The sequence below is a fragment of the Diadema antillarum genome, unplaced genomic scaffold (assembly GCF_040938485.1).
Source record: "Diadema antillarum isolate AM-2024a unplaced genomic scaffold, OU_Dant_1.0 scf00000004, whole genome shotgun sequence".
In the NCBI taxonomy this organism is placed as follows: Eukaryota; Metazoa; Echinodermata; class Echinoidea; order Diadematoida; family Diadematidae; genus Diadema; species Diadema antillarum.
Window position 1 is genome coordinate 1,426,146 of NW_027270893.1, and position 20,084 is coordinate 1,446,229.

At 40.1% G+C, this 20,084-nt stretch overlaps 1 protein-coding gene across 1 annotated transcript in view; it reads left to right on the top strand.

Annotated features, from left to right (window-relative positions):
* Window positions 1–18,180, top strand: part of LOC139745073 (nephrin-like) — a 31,241-nt gene extending 13,061 nt beyond the window's left edge. The window contains exons 8-21 of the mRNA XM_071655530.1: window positions 747–968; window positions 1,560–1,850; window positions 3,519–3,668; window positions 5,039–5,203; window positions 5,985–6,269; window positions 8,421–8,696; window positions 9,527–9,835; window positions 10,591–10,665; window positions 11,679–11,891; window positions 13,333–13,368; window positions 13,980–14,108; window positions 15,342–15,396; window positions 16,045–16,319; window positions 17,721–18,180. Coding sequence (XP_071511631.1) covers window positions 747–968; window positions 1,560–1,850; window positions 3,519–3,668; window positions 5,039–5,203; window positions 5,985–6,269; window positions 8,421–8,696; window positions 9,527–9,835; window positions 10,591–10,665; window positions 11,679–11,891; window positions 13,333–13,368; window positions 13,980–14,108; window positions 15,342–15,396; window positions 16,045–16,319; window positions 17,721–17,956 — 2,717 coding nt within the window. The 3' untranslated portion in view covers window positions 17,957–18,180. The remainder of the gene's footprint in view (window positions 1–746; window positions 969–1,559; window positions 1,851–3,518; window positions 3,669–5,038; window positions 5,204–5,984; window positions 6,270–8,420; window positions 8,697–9,526; window positions 9,836–10,590; window positions 10,666–11,678; window positions 11,892–13,332; window positions 13,369–13,979; window positions 14,109–15,341; window positions 15,397–16,044; window positions 16,320–17,720) is intronic.
* Window positions 18,181–20,084: the final 1,904 nt, after the last annotated feature.

Genomic DNA, 20,084 nt, shown 5'->3' on the forward strand with positions numbered 1-20,084 from the left:
TTGTCTAGTTAAATAATGCAGAAATTTGCCATCTACTTGTGTACATGATACAAATTTAATCTCCTAGCTCAAAATCCACAAAAAGAATGCCAAAATGAAATTAAAGGGATAGTACAGTATTGGTGGAGATGAGAATTGGGCTTTTAACTTTTTGTGAGATACCAAGAAAACACTTATTATATAGCACAGAGCATACCATTTTAAGAGGAATTCAAAGTTTATTTGATGAAAATCGGGTTTGGAATGACAGAAACATCCAAAAACAAAGTAAAGCAAAGCGATCGTAATAAAGTGTGGGTCCCACACTTTATTAGAATCGCTCTTTTTTGGATATCTCAGCCATTTCAAAACCAATTTCATCAAATAAACATTGAATTCCTCATAGGAATTACATGCTCTTTTATATTTCATAAGAGGTTTCTCATTATTTCACAAAAAAATGTTAGAAATCTGAAATTAGGTCCCATCCAACACTGTACGATCCCTTTAAACTTTTCTACATACTTTTAAAGAGTAAGTTCTAAGCTTTCAAATGATACATAAAATGTTAGATTGAACCATACTAACCCATTCAAATAATGATTCATATCTGAATAGAGAGAGTGAGAAGGTGAAGTTTCATAGAAAAGGGAGAAAATAGTATATTATAATACATTAAAGATTGATTTTTTTATTAAATTCATATAGTCCTTCCTCTTCCCATGTGAACTCTATTTATGAAAAATTCTGTTCTCCTTGTGTATCAGCCAACAGCAATCCTGCAGCCTTCATCTCATGGTTCACCGGAGGCCGACTGGTCAAGACCCATGACGACGTGGTGGAGACCGCCCCCAACGGCGGCTTTATCACCTCCCAGCAGCTGACGGTTACCATGGTAGCGAACGCACGCAGCGTGGACTACATGTGCCAGGCGACCAATGAGGAGCTGTACGAGACGACAGCAGAGACCGTCACCGTCAACGTCATGTGTTAGTTACCCAGGGTCTTTGGTTTATTGCCACGTGGTCTACTATCAGATGGTCTCCTTTTCCTTTCTTTCGGAATATCTAAAAAATTAAAGATTGACCAGTTTGACCAACATCACCTATTTTGAGTACTCATGTACATTTACAGTGTGCAACTCTTTTGTTGGTTTTGTGGTGCTTGGTCACATATTTGTCTTGTACGATGATAGTATACTTTAATTGTTGTTGTTCTTCTCTTCTAAAAGGCTCTTCAGGTGACCAGTAGTAGAAGGAAGTAAATGCATCCGTCTCTCTGTGTTGCTTGTAAAATCATGACGTATTAAAGTGAGATGCTTGTTCATTGTTAAAATTCTGAGAATGATAATACAGTATGTTCATAAGAAGTTGGGAATCACAGTGATGTTGAAAAGTCTGGAGGTGTGAACGTGCCTCTGCTTAAGAATTAATAGTATGCGCTTTTGTGCAATTCTTATTTAAATCGAGTTATTATAGACACCAGAAGACATTTTTTTTATCGGTACTTTTAAAAGTGAGTTTGCTCAACAGGCATGAATAGACTCTTGCAAGATCTTTCTTGTTTATGTTAACCAATAGATCCTCCGTCGCCACCCACCATCTCCGGCAACGAGAACTCGGTGACGAGGTCGGGGGGCCTGCTGCGCCTGGTGTGCAGAGCGACGGGCGGCAACCCCCTGGCCACACTGGTCTGGTACAAGAACGGGGTGGAGCAGGAGGGGGCGCAGGCCACCACACAGAACATCCTGTCTACCAGTGAGCTGGCGATCATCCTGGACCAGACGGACAATGGGGCCTTGTACACCTGCAACGCCTCCAACGAGGCCACGCCCGTACCCCTCAGTGCCAGCGTGACTCTGAATGTCCTTTGTGAGTCTCTCTTCTCCTCTCCTTAGTAGTTGGAAGCTAACAACCCCTTCTTTATATTAGCTTGTATGAGTCTACTAGAGATTGGAGCAAGGATGATATTAATGTCTCAGAATTATAGTTAGGATAGCACATGAAATGGAGTTTCTGTTTTTGAGATATCGAGTCATATCCCCACACACATGAAAAGATCCTGCTTCACTCATTTATCGTAAAGAGAGGGGTGCATAACCATGTGAAGTGGTCCGTCCCAAGTGCATACAACTGGACCCTATGAAAGACGAGCTAGTACAGTTGAAGATGGGCTGTCTAGCCACCTTGACAGATGGAAAATGAAATGAACAAAGTGCATTTAACCTCTTGTTGGTTGTTAATGACTGAACATTTTTGCCTATAATGCAGTAATTGCTTTACATTCACTCATGCAAGAGACCTTTATATCGTAATAGCAGCTTTATTCTGGTATAGCATTTTTATGCCTCCGCAACGAAGTGGCCGGAGGCATTATGTTTTCGGGTCGTCCGTCCGTCCGTCCGTCCGTCCTTCCGACCTTACGGTGATATACTTGTGTGGCAATAACAAAACGGGACAGACAGACGTACGGACGGACGTACGGACGTCCGTCCGTACGTCCGTCCGTACGTCTGTCCGTCCCGTTTTGTTTTTGTCGATATCTCAAGAACTGTGTGGTGGTTTTACATCAAACTTGGTATGAGGGTATATCCTCGGGGGATAATACTTTATGTGGATTTTAGGGTCACAGGGTCAAAGGTCAAAGGTCACAGGTTATTTTGTGAAAAAAAAATTGAAATTTCATGTTTTTCTCCATATCTCGCAAATGGTTCAAGGTATCTTCATGGAACTTAGTATATATGCTTGTACCGATGGGCAGTGATTATCTAGGGAAGTTGGGGGTCATGGGTCAAAGGTCAAGGTCAACTCCTCAAAATATCACTACTTTCCTTAAAATGCAATATGCCTAAAGGTTTTTTTTTTTTTTAACTTGATGTATGGCATGTATTACCCAATATATATTTTTGGGGAAGTTTCTTGCCAAAAGGTCAAAGGTCAAATGGTAAAAGGTCAAGTGAAAGTGCTAAATTGCACTTTTTCCTCCATATCTCGAAAGTAACTCAAGGTTTTTATCATGAAACTTACATATTTATGCATGTTCAACCTAACAGTGATTCTCTTTGGAACTGTGAGGTCAAAAGTCAAAGGCCAGGTTTAGATAATGCTATTTTCCCATTTGATACTGAAATTATACTTTTTCTCAATACCTTGAAAATTACTCAATGCATAAACTTATAAAAGGGTCAAAAGTCAAGTAAAAATCATCAGTTCCCCAAATACCTGCACTCTGACATTTTAATCATTCATCCAATTGAACCTAGTTCTAGAAAAGTGAACATTCAGCACATTTGTGTCAAACCTGTCATTTTAATATTTTGCCAATTGTGTGAAACTGTCATCACACATTGTCAAGACATTGTACTATAGACCTATTAGGAGAACCATGCATTATGGCGGAGGCATATCAGTAGCCGTAGCGATATATCTAGTTTTTTTTTTTTTTTAAGAATGCCTGAAATTCGTCGATCAGTTTCGTGTGAATTGTAAAGCAACCTGTTCATTCATTGGTCGGTCATTTTTTGTTTCTCATCTGCCCAGTTCCTCCAAGCCATGTAACAGTGACCGTAGAGCCGGACAAAGCCAAGGAGGGGGACAGAGTGACCATCACATGCCAGACGGCCAGCAGCAATCCAGTGTACAGAATCTCATGGTGGCGCAATGGCATTGCCATTGAAGGTACATGTAATTGTCTAGTCTTTGTCAAGTCTGATGTATATTATGGTATTTTCCAAGGAAATAATGTACAGTTGTGATCACACTGTTCATTACCAAATGAAATTGTCAGATTCTTTTCTATGATAGTAAGAATCTCCATGGAGTAATAGATATGTTGCCAACATAATTATTGCAGAAGAAGAAGAGAGAACAGATTACACTCCATGGCAGTCTTCAGGACTTTGTTTTTGCAGCATGAAATTGCATGCTTGTTATTACGGATTATCATTCAGCCTTTTTAAAGGATATTTTATAAAGTCTATGGCAGCCTGGATTTGTTTTCTTTTCTACAATAATTATTTTACTTTCCTCACTGTGAAAAGTATCCATTCCATTGACTTGTTAGGCTGCGTTCACATAGAAGTATACTATTTGGGTAATCGGGGCTCGTTTTCGAGGGCACGCGAATAGCTTGAAGCGAACAATAGGATTTCCTAACACCGGTTCACATAAGAGGGCACTATTCGAAAGTACCGAATAGCATAGAATAGTATAGCATAGTGGGAATCGAGCTTGTTCGATTTTCTTGCAGCGTATACCGTCTCTCGTTTATGAAATAATGACAATTTTGGTCTGGATTTGCCCTTTAGCAAAAATAAGCATGTAGACTGACATTCTGATGCAGTTTAGAAATTGTTAATAAGATTTGCTGGGATGTAGGAGGAAGAAATCCTCACTGCATGGGATGGTGAGTTGACGGTGCGGATGATGGTGTACTGGGTGCCCGAATAGTGAATACTGTATACTTCTATGTGAATGCAGCCTAAGCAACATATGCTTAGGTTAGTATTACTCCTCTTTCTTCCTGAAAGAGGTGTGAAAGTCAGGTGCTCTTCATTATGCGAGGAAGGAGAGAAATGTGTTGAAACACACAAGTACACACATGCATGTTTTACACACATGCCATGCACAATGCAAAGACACCTACTACAGTATACAGTGTATGCATGCCATATTTTTATTTCACAGGGTTTGCATTTTCTCGAACTACACTCCATGATTGTGAATTTAACCACTCCTGAAATTCACTCCGAGCATTGACAATTTTAATGGGGTTTATGGGATGAACACTGAACTAGGGCTTTCTATACTATAGCTCAATTGGTAGAGCATTGGGATAGCAATACGGAGGTCTCGGGTTCGAATCCCGATGGAATCCCATTTTCTTTGCTCATTTTTCCACTCCTGAAATTGTCTTAAAGTCCTGATTTGCGAAAAAATATGACTCGCAAGATGTACATGTACATGTGTATGGTGTATTATACTGTTGTACAGTTCTTTGTCGGAAGAATCCGTACAATGCCACCTAATGTGTGTGTGTGTGATATGATGCATTTCAGGAGGGGAACAAGTCATGACGAATGCCGAGAATGGGGGGATCTCCACCAGGAGTCAGCTTGTGCTCCCCTCCGTTTCCTCGGCCAACAACGGGGGTGTCTACCTCTGCCGCGCCGAGAGCGACACCCTGGACGAGAGCGTCAACGACGGCATCACGCTGGACATCCGCTGTGAGTTTGCGACGGTCTGCGAAGATATCACATCCATGTTTGAATCCTAAGTGCACTTGGTCCTTCTGGTCAAATCGTAACTTGTACACACAACAAAGTGCTAACAGGCATGATATTCTGCAGATTTAAATGTGATTTCAGATTTTTTTTTTTACCAAGGCTATACACATTTTACTTTTTCCGTGTGTCAAAATCACCTGAAAATTTTGATTTCCGATTGTTTCAACAAACATCATTATCTTCCCTGTGCTAATCTCCTGGTGTACTTGCCTGTTTTGTTCCCCTTTGCTGCTGTCCATTGTGTGCCTACAAATTTGTATTTTGCAAGGATCGAGCAGTTTATCAGCTATACCATGGGTCTTTAGTCCATAGAAACGATTGCAGAGGTTTTACTTTCAAAACAGCTACTTCAGAACATCTGATTGGCTATTTGAAATCTCTTTCTGTCAAACATGAAAACAAATCCTACATATGTTTGATTTTATAATGCCAAATTATACTGAAGCTCGAATCATAGGACATTATTATGCACAAAGGTGCCTGAAGACCATGCTGGGTATATTTAATTTAGTTATTTGTATAAAGGAATAGAGCAGTCGTTTCATATTTGTCGCAGTTCTATAGCCATGGAGTTACATTATTCATATTGCACTTGTGTTATGATATGATGTTTTCCTTTATCATGAAGTGAACTTGCACTGCATTCTGTATGATGACTTCTTGTAATGGTACTCTAGGTTATAACCCAAATTTTCTGATCTTTCAAATTTCCCATGCTCAGTCCCGCCAAAGATTGACACGCCCTCAGGAATCAGTGTCAGCTCACACGAAGTTCCCGGCATACTCGCCCTGAACTGTTCGGCGGAGGGCAACCCGGCGGCAATCACGCACAAGTGGCACAAGAACGGCAACCTCATCAATCCGGACTCCTCCCCGCGTTACTCCATCGACGACCAGGGCTCGCTGCTCATCCACAACGTCACGAGGAACGAGGCGGGAACGTACAAGTGCTTTGCAAGCAATGAGGAGGGCTCGTCCAACATCACGGCCACCGTGAATGTTATGTGTACGTATCGCAGAATTTTATGGGTGACTCTCCTTGTGCCCTGCCACCCCTTCTTTTTCCATCCTTTATAGCATTGGCAGCTGCTTTCCATCAATTATAGAAATGGATGAAAATCAAATACAATAGCAGATTATGGTCCCTTAAGATTGCCCCTTCACAGTATTGCACTGTTATATCTAATGTTTTTTTACGATATCAAGACCCAAATCTATGAGATCTCTGTGGTACTTATTTCCTTCTGTGCAAATTTTAGCTAAATAAATTTGTGTAGTGACAAGCAATGGTTGCACTCATTGTAATAGAAATCAGTTTTTGGAGGCAGGAATTAAACATTCAAATTCACAGTGCATTTTGATAGATGTCTGGCAGCCCCTCCCCCATTTCCTCCTCAATACCACTGATACAGTGTAAAATTTCACAACTTCTGAAAAGTTACAAGTGTATGCCAAAAGTTTGCTTTTTATCTGTCTGCCGTTGACATATGCTGATATACTAATGATGCACAGGATAGAGTGTGTTAGTGAAGGTGCGGCGCGCTCGAGAGTATTGACAATGGTGCGACATGCACGAGGCGCAGCCGAGTGCATGTTTGCAACCGTTGTCAACACTCGAGAGTGAGCCGCACCTTCACTATTAACGCCACGAAATAATCCTGTGCATCATTTGTTTTATAAAATGGGTCGAAAACTAACAGCATTATTCACGTACCTTTGTGGGTCAATACCAGTCAGCTACATGTAGCACTCGCTCAAAAGTCAAGATGTCCGAAGATGTTCGTCCCAAACATTTACGCACGTCGCACTCGGAAATCCCGCACACTATAAGTACTGTACGTGACGTACGTACAAGAGTATACGTACGCCACGTACTGTTATGCACAAGAAAGGCCGCCGGCTGTTGTGGCAGCCCGCGGCCCGAACTAGAAGCTGTTTACAGGATTGACAGCGCGTATAGTAGCGCGTGACGCACTTGTAACAACTGATTGAGTGCGCACTGCTAGTGTAAAACATTGTGACGTACGTCAGGCCAGGGAGGTGGAAGAGAGACTCTTCTTAGTGCTTACCTGAAGAAAATAATGCACGCACACGTGACTCATTTCAGCGCTTCCAATTGGCTACATTCTTGAACCCATTTTATAAATCCCATTAGCTGTGAGGATATCGTGGTTTAATCCTAACTGCACTGGGGGGGGGGGGGGGGGGGGGCCTCGGAGGCCCCCCCCCCCCTCGACATTTCGCACGATTACTCTGCAACACGCAATGCTCTCGCCGCGATGCTCCATGACTTTTTTCTTTTGAGTTTCCCGCACATTTTGACACCAAATTTGTGACGCCTGGGGGTACGGTTCTGAAGTTACATGACTTTTTGTACATGCACGTGAGGCCAAAAATGGCTAAAAAATGTGATTTTGTGTACAAAGTCAATGCAAATTGAGTTTTTTCACATGGTTCATATAAATATGCTTATTTTTCCTCTCAATGGCTAAAATTAGTTTGTTTTAGGAGTATTATGCTTCAAAAAGTGTCTGTGACAAATTTTGTTACAAAAAACAACAAAAACAAAAGGTCGAAAAAACAAAGAAATACATAAGAAATTCATGAAACAATAAAATAAATAAGAAATTAATTTTGATACCGAATTTTTTTTCAAGTACATTTGCTAAAAATGCCACAAAGATTAATTATACCAAAAATGAGCACTTTTGGAGCTTTATTTACTGATTTAGATGAAAGATTCTGATTTCTTGCATAAATTATCATAATTAATCAAAATAAAATAAAATAAGTCTATTTTGGAAAATTTAAAAACACGATCTTGTAGATTACATCGCACACTACCATTGTGCAAAGTTCCGCGGCGATCGCGCGATCCACGGCCGAGATCTTGGGGGGGGGGGGGGGCCCTTGAGGCCCCCCCCCCCCCCCCCCCCCCCCCCCCCCCAGTCTTTCGAGCTACCAAAATAGCCCAGTCTTTTTAGGGTTAAGGCAATTTGAGCTCCACAACCTTTCGGAAGGTGTTGTACATGAAAACAGCAGTTGCCATTATTACAGTAACAGAACTCCTACTGTTGTAAACTTGTAAGGTAACTTTGTTGTAATGCGGCATGAATTTGATAACCAATGGCCACAATATGATACCATCAAACAACAGACTCCGCCCAGGTCACAACGGGCGAGGCCGTCACCATCACCCTCAACACGCCCGGGGAGCTGGTGTGTGAGGCGGATGCCAACCCCAAACCGGCCAACTTCATCCGCTGGGAGCGGCCGGGCTTCGACCTCTCCGAGTTCGTCCACGAGTACGTGGACGGGCGCGGCGTGATGCGCATCGACAATGTGACGAAGGCGGTGAGCGGGATGTACACCTGCCTGGCAGATAATGGCATCCCTCCTCCGGACTCCAAAAACATCCAAGTCATCATCCAATGTAAGAGAGACCGGTCTCCAGATGTGATAATCTTTTTCCCATGACAGATTGGCCATCAGGGCATCCTGGTTCTCTTTATGTCCCAAAAGGAGAATGTGATATTAACATCTGTGACTTCGCTATCATTTTTGCCTTTTGAGATATATGAAAAACAAAACTTCTCCCTGGTAGCTTCTAAATTGTATATCAAGTTGTACCGAATTTGATTCAATTGGGGTGTTGTTCTTGTTTCTAAAGTGATTTTGAATATATTGATAATACGAATTGCTTGCATTTCTTCATATTATGAATTCTTGATCATCTATCCCTTCTTAGGTATAGAAGCCAATGTATGAAGTATTTCAACAATGAGCTGATTCAACTCACATTTAGAATTAGATAATGATTGGAAGCAAGAGGCATATCATACATTGTATACACATACGTGTATGTGTATGTATGTGTGTTTCATGGATACATTTGTGTGTCTGCGCGTTAGGAAAAGCTGTTTTTCTTTTATTTTTGTATGGTACTGTTTTTGGTTTGTTTCATTTTACATTGATTTTACAGTAGTTTGTGTTTTCTGAGGATCCATCACTATAAAAGTGTATTTTCATGCAAGTTATTTTTAATGCTTTGCAGAATTAAATAAACCTGGTTTTAATCCCCGCAATCGAGACAAAGCAAAAATATTTGCTCACTTTTCTTTTTTCACTGGTAAGTAGTTTCTGGTCACACAAAATGTGTGAAAATTTCCACTTATACAGTAATCTTTTGTAATCCGATCTTTTCATTACCTTCTTTCATACTCATATAACGTACATGTCTGCCTCCCTTCTGCCCCAACTCAGACCCCCCAGAAGTGGACCACTCGATGCCCAGCAAGGTAGCCAAGAGCACCGGCCAGACGGCCCTGCTGCGCTGCCGGGCGGAGGGTTCCCCCTTGGTCCGGTTTGAATGGCTCAAGGGGTCGCAGGAGGTCAATTTGACCAGTGACCATTACACCCTGGACATCAGGCAGGACCTGACCTACGCCAACCGCTACGAAAGCCGCCTGATCATCAGCAAGGTTGACGAGCAGGAAGACTACGGCACGTACGTCTGCCGGGCCTTCAATGACCTCGGGGAGGCGCGTTTCCAGATACAGCTGGAGAAGACGAGTAAGATTCTCTCCTGTCTTGTTTTCTTGTAATTTGACTGCACACCAATGAAACGGTGACACGTTTTCTCCTGCGACAGTTGCTCCAGTTTCGTGTTCTCCAGGGACTTAAGGGTTCGGGCTGTGATAGGGTTTTGAGGTTTAGTTTGATGTGAGGATTAGGATTAGTGTTACGATTTTGTTTTGGGGTAGAATTTATGTTTGGCTTGGTTTGCAGATATTTCATGGGAACAATAGTCGCAGGAGCAAATGTCATGGAACCCATTGAAACATAAAGACTTTAGATGAGTGAATATAGTGATGTTGTTCACAAAGCAAACAAACTTTCAGAAGGTCCCTGTCCATTGGGGTATCAAACACAGGACACTATGTGATACAGTGTGTATGATGAGCTACATGTAGGTGAAAAAATTTCCCCAGACGTCAGGGTTGGCTTGGAAAACGTTTAACAAATACAGAAATGTATCAATAAATGTTTGAGTGAGGATATTCATACAATTTCATTTAAATTTGTGTCCTTTATATCATTTCCAACAAATATAATTGTAACTTATGAATACACATGATGACGCAACATAATAACACAACAATGTATACTGAAACAAACAAACTGTGAGCTGAAGTTCATTGAAGAATTGTGTTGCTGTTTTCTTTTTTAGCTAGCTAAGGTTCATTGCAGGGATTAACATAGCCCTTCTCTGTTTCCTTGTCCTGCTTAATAGTTCTTTTTGTTTTCAACTTTTACTTTGATTCCAGGTCCACCTGAAGCCCCGTCAAATCTACGAGTGGTCGCCCAAGTATATGACTCCGTCACTCTCAACTGGACAGCAGGTTTGTTGGCTCTGCCCTTGTTTGAGTCTTGCACTCTGCCTCCAAACTCACATTGATAACTGGATGGGAAAATATTCCGTGAAAAATGGGAGGTCCATCCCTAGAGGCAACACCAAACCAGAGTAGAATCAAACACATGCAGAGAGATTTTGAAATCTTTTGAAACGTAAAACCAGAAATATTTGTGGCATGATTTTTTTTTTTTTTTTTTTTTTTTTGTGAATCGCCACTGGCATTCAAAGCATTGTGGAGAAAACGTTTTTCTTTCACGAATCTTGGCTCCTGGCAAAATTTGAAAAATTGTGTAAAATTTGCAAAAGGGACGTATGATTCAGCACGCTGTACTCGGCGGTACCATCGTAATCCAGGGTGCGGCACTGAATAGAGCCATCTTGTGTCCATTATCATACAGTTGTGCAAAGTAGTCGTGCAACTCTTTTCTCATCATCAGCGCCGGCATAAATCGGCACCGCGATAACGATCCCAATGACGATTTTACTTCCATGTCAACTGGTGTAATAATAATAGTAATAAAAATAAAGGACATTTATATTGCGCAGCTACTATAATGATATACTCTACTGCGCATTACAAAGTAATAATCACAACACACATAATTCAAACATAGAATGTATTGCTCAATCAAAAGATGACTTTTTAACCTGACCTTAAACTCATTAATTGTAGCTGCTTGCCTTACAAACAAAGGGAGATTATTCCATAATTTAATCACAATGAAAATACAAATTTCACTGAGTAAATATTCAAGAATTCATTATTTTTTTTTACAGTTATGCATGCATAAATTGTTGCAAAATCACAAAGAAGAAAACATGTTTGTGCGTAATGATACTAAAAATTATTCTTACACATTTTTTTGGTAACCCAGGGTACAGTGCTGAAAAAAAAAAAAAAAATCAACAAAATGGCAAATTTTCATTTGGTACCCTAGGGTACCAAATATTGCATCATATAACTTTTAAACCCTCTCCCTCTGTCTATTGCGTCTCCAGGATTTGATGGGGGGCTTCCCCAGACCTTCCAGGTGCGATTCAACCAGAAGGGGGGCAAGCAGTACCAGTTTGTCAACGTGGAGCCGCCCCTCGCCACCACCTTCACCGTCACGAATCTGAACCCCAACACGGAGTACGACTTCACCGTCCGAGGGCGCAATGCTCAGGGCGATGGTCCCTACTACCTCGGCATCGTCACGGCAAAAACTGCCGGTAAGATGACAAGAACTGGATAATAATTTAGGATGACACGAATTGTGCTCCTGCAAAATTTGCTCCAGTCTTATTTTTTTTTCCAAGGACTGAGGGTTAGGGTAAGGGTTGTTATAGGGTTCTAGGTTTCATTTGATATGAGGATTAGGATTAGGGTCAGGGTTATGTTTGTGGGTAGAATTTATGATTGACTTTAGAGCATGCAGAAATTTCTTGGTAGCAATTATCATGGAACCGATAATAGAATCTTTATCCAGGGTAGCCTTGTTAGTGTTGGCCAGAAGGGCTCTGCTTTTATCATTACTCAAGCTTTGCCAGGAACCCATTTATATACACCTGGGTCAAGAGGGACATGATGGATAGAAAACATCTTGCCAAAGGAAGTACAGTGTAAGCTCTGGTCAAGATAGTTTGACCTTTAACCTGCGATCGAAAATCAAGAGTCTCATCCACTATGCCACATGAGTTTCTTTTGTTTGTTTGTTTTGTTTTGTTTTTTGTTTTTGGTATTGTGATATAACAGGAGCAGAGCATTGCGAATGATATGCCCTTTATTCCCATTTTCAATGTGGTCTGTGATTTTAGATTAGCACTGAGACCCTTTGCATGCATCAAACTGTAGATCGCTTCAGTTTCCATAGTCTGGGACTGTGTTTGGGGTAGTTTGTGCACTGTGGTTTAACCCTAAAGGGTTTTCAGAATTTCTTATGTATTTCCTTGTTTTTCAACTTTTGTTTTTTCTTTGTTTTTTCATTGGACATTATCACTGACCTTTTTTCTACCATAATTAGCACAAAATTAATCAATGAAAGTGATTGATTGTAAAAATAATTAGATTTTATGACTTTCATGACAGAACACTGTTTTCCATAGGAAATGTACACAAAATCACAAAATTGTGCCCGTTTTGGGGCGACATTCCGTTACAAAAATGGGCGTGGCTTCGCAAAAGTATGCGCGGACGTTGCAAATTTGGTCTTTTAGGGTTAACAAGAGGATCTTTGGGACTGTGATCATGTGATCTGGCTTGTGCCAACACCATGCTGTATCAATATTATATTTCTGTATCAGTAGAGAGTATCTGGTGCCATGGTGAGCCACAGACAGAAGGATTTACATAAATAGATCATGTTAAGTCTTCCAAATCAAGAAGCATATATTCTGGACATGCTAGCAGTGTTATATATTCAAACAATTGTACACTGATTTTGAAAAATAAAAGATCACTGCAGATGAATAAACGGTTGATTTATCAGGGAGAATTACGTCATTTACTTCACTTATTTTGTAGAATGTTACTGAGATACAAATACATCTGCAGGTTTGTAGTTATAAACTGGTTGAAGTTTGAGAAGGCATAGTATATATCCCCATTTGCTTTGTAAGTCACAAACAGTGATGCATTTTAAAACTAATGTTCACTCTGTTCTGTCCTGTACAGTTAAGCCAACAGAGCCTCCAGTCCCGATACCAAAACGTAAGTATACCTTTAATGTTTTGCATTGTGAATGCTAGTCATAGTGGTTGCAGTCCTACCATCATGAGTGTGATACACAAAGCCTGTGATAATGCTCAATAGAATTACTACAATGAGGATAACATTTTGTGATGTTTCTGATGCTTGTGCCAACCAGTACTGATGATGATGATAATGATGATGACATCAGAAGTAAATCTGCCACATGGTACACCGCTGTAGTTATGGTGGATTTGATGATGAGCTAGTCATGGTAGCTGTTTAATCATGATTGTAATAATTATTGATGCATATGATTATTATCATTGTTTATTATTATCATTATTATTGATTCGACCAGGTTAAGAATAAAGATAACATAGGATACATATCAAGCAATACAAACATGAAACAAACAAGTGAATATAACAAAGGGATACACTGTACTGTACATGTAACACAAAAAGAAAGAGAAATAGATGATAACAACATATGATAATGCTTGAGTTTAATATGACGAGGATCACATTTTGTAATGCTGCTGCTGCCAGTAGTGATGATGATGACATCAAGAAGTAGATAAAGATCCTCCACATCCCCCCCCCCCCTCCCCATCTATTCCTCCACCTCAGACCAGCTGGTGGGGAACATCCCCCTCTACATGGTGCTCCTCTTCTCCTTCCTCTGTATCTTGGGCTGCATCTGCATCAACGTCTTCCTCTGCTGCTGCCTCATCAAACCACGGAGGAAGAAGTCGACAGGTGAGGACTTCTCTACCGGCCTCGCCCTCTGGAAGACCCTCGCTGTTTCGATATTTACACCTCTCTACCAGCCCCACCCTCTGGAAGAACCTTATTATTGTGATATATTCACCTCTGCCAAGGAGGTCATGTTCTTGTCACAGTTTGTTAGTTTGTTTGTCTGTTTGCAAAATTACTCAAAAGTTGTGAATGGATTTAGATGAAACTGAACAGGAAAAGTTGCTAATGACACGAGGAACAGATGATGAAGTTCTGATAGTGATCCGGGAGTTTTATGAATTTTGAAGGATTCTTTTTTTTATATCTTTTAGCAAATAGGGTCAATAAAGTTGGGAGTTCAAGCAGCGCCTGCTTGAGATTTGCTTCCCGCTCTAAAGTGCAACTTTCCTCGAGGTGCCTCACTTTCCAAATTGATAGAAATAGTAAGATGCCCAAGCATGGTGCTGAAGAAGTTCAGCTTTGAAATCTACATGCAACCAAACATGAAGGATATTAACATTGCTGTCAGTCAGAATTCTTGATAAAGCAATCAAGTTTTGAATTTCTATAAAGCATTGTTAGATTATTACTATCGGACAAGAGGAAGTTAGGATATCAGATTTTCAATTTTTAGACAAAATATCTTTATGTTTTCAGCCAAATCACCTCACCATCCCTTTTCCTTGACCCATAAATCTGCAAATATAGGAGGATTTCATGCTAGCAGTCATATGTGAATTGGCAGTTTTTGATATCCATCAATAAATGCATGAATTGCACTCATATCGTATATGCATTGGACATATCCCAACATTCGTTCTGTGGTCCTGAGTTGTATGGTGTATTATAGAATCCTACTTGTAACTGAACATACTGTACCTGATAACTTTTTGAAACATGCAACAGCAAGGACAAAAAAAAAAAAAAAAAAAAAAAAAATGGAGATTGCTACAGAGAAGCAGTTTTGAGCTTGCACAGTGAGTTGTGGTGCTTTTTTTCACCTCATGTGATATCAGTTTACAAAATTTCATTTGAGTCATGCAGTGTGTAATATCTTTCTTTTTTTTCATTTATGTTTAATACCAATCATTCTTTAGTGTGGTGGTTTTGTTCACCTCTTGTGATATCAGTGTACAGAATTTCATTTTAGGCATATTGGTTTGTAATATCTTTCTCTTCATTTACGTTTAACAATTATTCTATGTTTATCTATTATCATTACCCTTCTTTTTTTTTGCCTTTGTCTTTGTCCAGGCAAGACAACCCAACCCAAGAAGAAGACAGATGTCATAGAACTCGTCAAACCAGAGTAAGTGAGATAATCATAATTGTGCACTGCGGTAAACACTCATGTATTAGGCGCAGCCTGACTTTGGACATCTGGCGGGGGAAAAACAAACCTAAACAAAACATGGACACATGTTTTGAGACATGGCCATGCCCATAAATGATACTTCACCTGAAGTGTGCTAACTCAAGTTTTTTGATTGAATGATAGCATATTCAGAAAAATTCTGGCATTTTTACACCACAGGAAGGGAAGATATTAGCTTGAAAATGCTTGGGACACGACTATTGAAAAAGAAAAATGCTGATTTCATTGCAATAATGTGAGTACAGGTGTGCCAATACTTCTTTGATTTAATTTCAACGAAAGCAAGTGACCTTGAATGAATTATTATTCATATCCTGGTACACAGTACATGGCGTGTGAACAAGGCGCTTGATAAAACTGTACTTCATGATGGCAAATTCAACCACTCACATAATTGTCAGGAAGTCCAGATTCAAAAAAAAAAGAAAAGAAAAAAAGCATAAATGTGGCATGTAAAGTAGTTCAGTTGATGAAGGTTCATTTGATGAAAGATTCAAGTTGTGCAGGATGTACAGGTGCTTTTATCACATGATGCAGTATTCATGCCATTTCCAACATTTATTTGCAACCATCACTCTGTAGAGTTGACCATGACAGTGCAGTTGGTAGTGAGACGAACACGGACAACGTCTCCCGCCGCGACCTGTCCGAGCACGAGGATGGTTACTCCTACGGCTCGGGCGGTTTCGGCCACCCCCACCGCTACAACGACTACAGCATAGGGCCGTCTGAGGAATATGACCACTACGATGACCAGCGCCCCATCTCTCCCCCCATGGACTTCCCCCGGGGTGGACCAGGCTACTACAACTCGGGCTACAGACCGCCCTCGTATGCTGCTAGCTGGGATTCGTATGGTGAGCTATGTGGAATTTTCTTCCTATTTTTGTCATCTGTTTGCAGAGTTTAAAGTGACTGTACAGTACTGGTTGAGGTGAGGATTCAGGTTTATAACATTTTTTTGGTGAGATGATAGGAAACCTCTTATGGAATATGAAAGAGCATGTAATTTCAAGAAGGATTCAATGTTTGTTTGATGAAAATTTGCCTTGAAATGGCTGAGATATCCAAAAAAGCAATCGTAATAAAATTGACAGGCCACGACTTTTATTACGATCTTTTTGTTTTACCTTGGTTTTTTTTTGATATCTCAGTCATTTCAAAAGTGATTTTCATGAAATAAACTTTTGATTCCCCTTAGAATTGTGTGCATTAAAAAATTTCATAAAGTGGTTTCTAAATATCTCGCAAAATGTTACATGCTGAATCCTCACCTCAACCATTACTGTACAGTCCCTTTAACCCTAATCAGGCTGGGGGGGGGGGGGGGAATCCGCCCCCCCCCCCCCTCGACGTTTCACGCAATATCTTTGCAGCGCGATAAGTTCCCGTCGCGATGTTTCATGAATTTTTTCTTTCAAGTATCGCGCAACTTTTGAGACCAAAATTGTCGGCCGGCGCGTACCGTTTTGACGCGACGCCCGTTCGAAAAAAATTTGTCAACCCCAAAATTGCTCCAAAACGTGATTTTGTGTACAAATCCAATGCAAATTGTGTTTTTTCAATTAATTCACATAAAAATTCATATCTTGACTTAGAATGGACGAAATTAATTTATTTTAGCATAATAAAGCTTCGAAAAATGTCTGTGACAAATTTTGGCCAAAAAACAAACAAAAACAAAAGGTCAAAAAACAAACAAAAACAAAAGGTCGAAAAACAAAGAAATACAGAAGAAATTCAAAAAACAATCAAATACATAAGAAATTAATTTCGATACAGATTTTTTTTTATCCTATGTCTCAGGAGAATGAATACAAGAAACATTTTAAAAAAGAAATTAGCTTAATTAGAGCATTAATAAATGATTTAGAGCTCAAAACTGATTTTATGCATAAATTACAATAATTAATTAATATATAAAATATAAGAAAAATTTTTCGGAGAAAGCAACCATACATTTTGATAGTATACGTCGCGGGCGTCGCTTGTGCCGATTTTCGGAGCGATCACGTGTTCCATAGGCAAGATCTGAAGGGGGGGGGGCGGAATCTGCCCCCCCCCCCCCCCCGATATACGTTGTAGCATAGCCAAAAAAGCCCAGCCTGATTAGGGTTAGAATAAGAGGACAATATGCAAAATTCACTTACATCTATACTAATGAGCTACAGTGTACATGTACCAACTATAGTAACATTATTCCAGGACCAAGTTTCCGAGGAGTAAAGTTTTGGATCTCCTCTTTCCTCTGATTCCAGTCCACCCTCCAAGCTCTGCACTGTCCGATTCCCAGATTGATGACGAGCAGGAGCGGGAGTACGCCGACATGCTGCGCCGCCAGCAGAAGACCCAGTTCCTGGGCCACGGAGGTGCCATCCACACCCCGACGTCCCCCAGCCCCGTGCCCAGCAGCCTGGGCAACTTTGTGCCTTTGGTCAAGGGAGGGTCGGCCGCACCTAGTCAGGTGGGGAGTGAGGAGGGCTACCTCGTCTGATGTCATGACCATTTTAGCATCATTAGAGCTTTCTTCATCACCTGTGAGTTACCTTGCAAGCCTAATGTTCTTCCAGACTCTCTTGCTGGCTGTAAAAGTGATTGATTTGGACTCACTCCTCAATGGCGTACTGTATACGCCAGATATTTCGCGATGTTTTTATTTTCGCGAATATAGCGAGTCGGATGCCACTTCTGAATTCAAAATCATGCGAAAATATTAACTCCGGTCCTGACATGAATGTAACGTACTGTCATGCATTTCTGTGTTCATTACTGCTCTCCATATCGCAAATTTATTTAAAGGGGCAGTACAGTCCTGGTTGAGGTGAGGATTCAGCGTGGAATGTAACGTTTTGCAAGATATTTAGAAACCACTCTATGAAATGTTAAAAGAGCATACAATTCTGAGGGGAATCAAATGTTGATTTGACGAAAATCGGTTTGAAATGACTGAGATACCCAAAAACAAAGTAAAACAAAGAGATCCCAATAGAAGTTGTGGTCTGTCAATTTTATTAGGTTTGCGTTTTCAGATATCTCAGCTATTTCAAGACCAATTTTCATCAAATAATGTTGAATCCTTCTTGGAATTACATGCTCTTTCATATTTCATAAGGAGGTTTCTCATTATCTTACCAAAAAATGTTATGAACCTGACGTTAGGTCTCAATTAAAACTACATGATCCCTTTAACAACTCACCAAATTGTTGGGGAGTACTGATTCACGAAAATTTAGACTATCTGAATATATACGTATACAGTATTTGACGGCTCTGGATGCCATTGTGGTACTGTCGTGTCCATATCATTAGGTACCCAGCTACATTGTATTGTATTGTACATTGTATTGTGAGGATCCTGTTAGGTGGTAGGAATATCATGAATGCTCTTTGCTAATGGAGTACACTTTTTTTTTTCTATCTTAAACAGGTGCTCTTTTTAAGTGGATGAAATCTGTTTTAACTGTCACCATGCAATTAAACTATGAGAGCTGTGTCAACTAGTTTTGCAAGTAATGTGCCTTTATTTTGTATTCGTTTTGATGCATTATTTTATGAGAAAAATTGTCTTGGTGGTTCTTCTTTCTCCAACATATTCCATGATCACACTTTCCATGTTATTACAGTACCAAACTATTTTTTTTTTGTTTTGTTTTGTTTTTGTTTTAACTTAGACCAGAAGAGGTGCTGGGTCATGTGACTTTCATTTAATTTCTTTTCATCTGCACAAAATGACAGAGAGTGGTCAGTGTTGAAGATGTGTGAGGACATTTCTTGGCTGGACATTTACACTCCAGATATTGAATGCCCTGACCGTGTTCCAAAATAGATATTATACATTTCATAACCATCCTTTGCCCTTGCCCCAGCTCACATTTTTCAGGAATTTGGCCTAAGTTTCTCTCCTGGCAATTACTTCTGTGAGTTTTAATGAAGGGGAAAAATATTGCAAGGGGAAAAAATGTGCTCCTAAAACAACATTACCTCTCTTTTCAGAAATAGGGGAGTCACCCTTTTTTAGGGGAAATTCCCCTTAGGTGAGAGGTGATATTGTCCAGGATCTTGAAGTTTGAATGAGGAATTCTTGGTCATTCGTCTAGAGAGTACCCTAGTAAATGTTTGCTTAGATTTATACAAGGTGTCTCTGTAAATGTGTGTATCAAAAGTGTGTTACCCTTTGAATTCAGCAAATATTAACCACATGTAAAGATGTGTACATAATGTGTGTAAAGTGTTGTTTTTGTTCTTTTATCGTGTTCACTATGTAATTATATTAGATAAGAATATGTATCTATATATATCCATATGTTTAATAGTACTAACTTGATATGAAAAGCAAGCCATGTATTCTTCTGTCACCTTGCCAACTCTCGTTCATCTTGCCAAACTCCTGTGCGTCTTGCCATAAATTATTCAGTACCAACTGTATAAAGTGCTTTTAATCAAGAGTGTATACTGTGGTATCCCTTCAGCTTGTCATTCTTCTTTTGACTTGCCGTGTAGTCTTCATACTGTTTTTTTTTTTTTTTCTCATGTTACATACATTGTAGGGTGTTTAATATTGGGTTGTGTTTTTCCATGTGCTGTTGGAATTCATGTTTCTGACAGAAGTAAACTCATTTTAT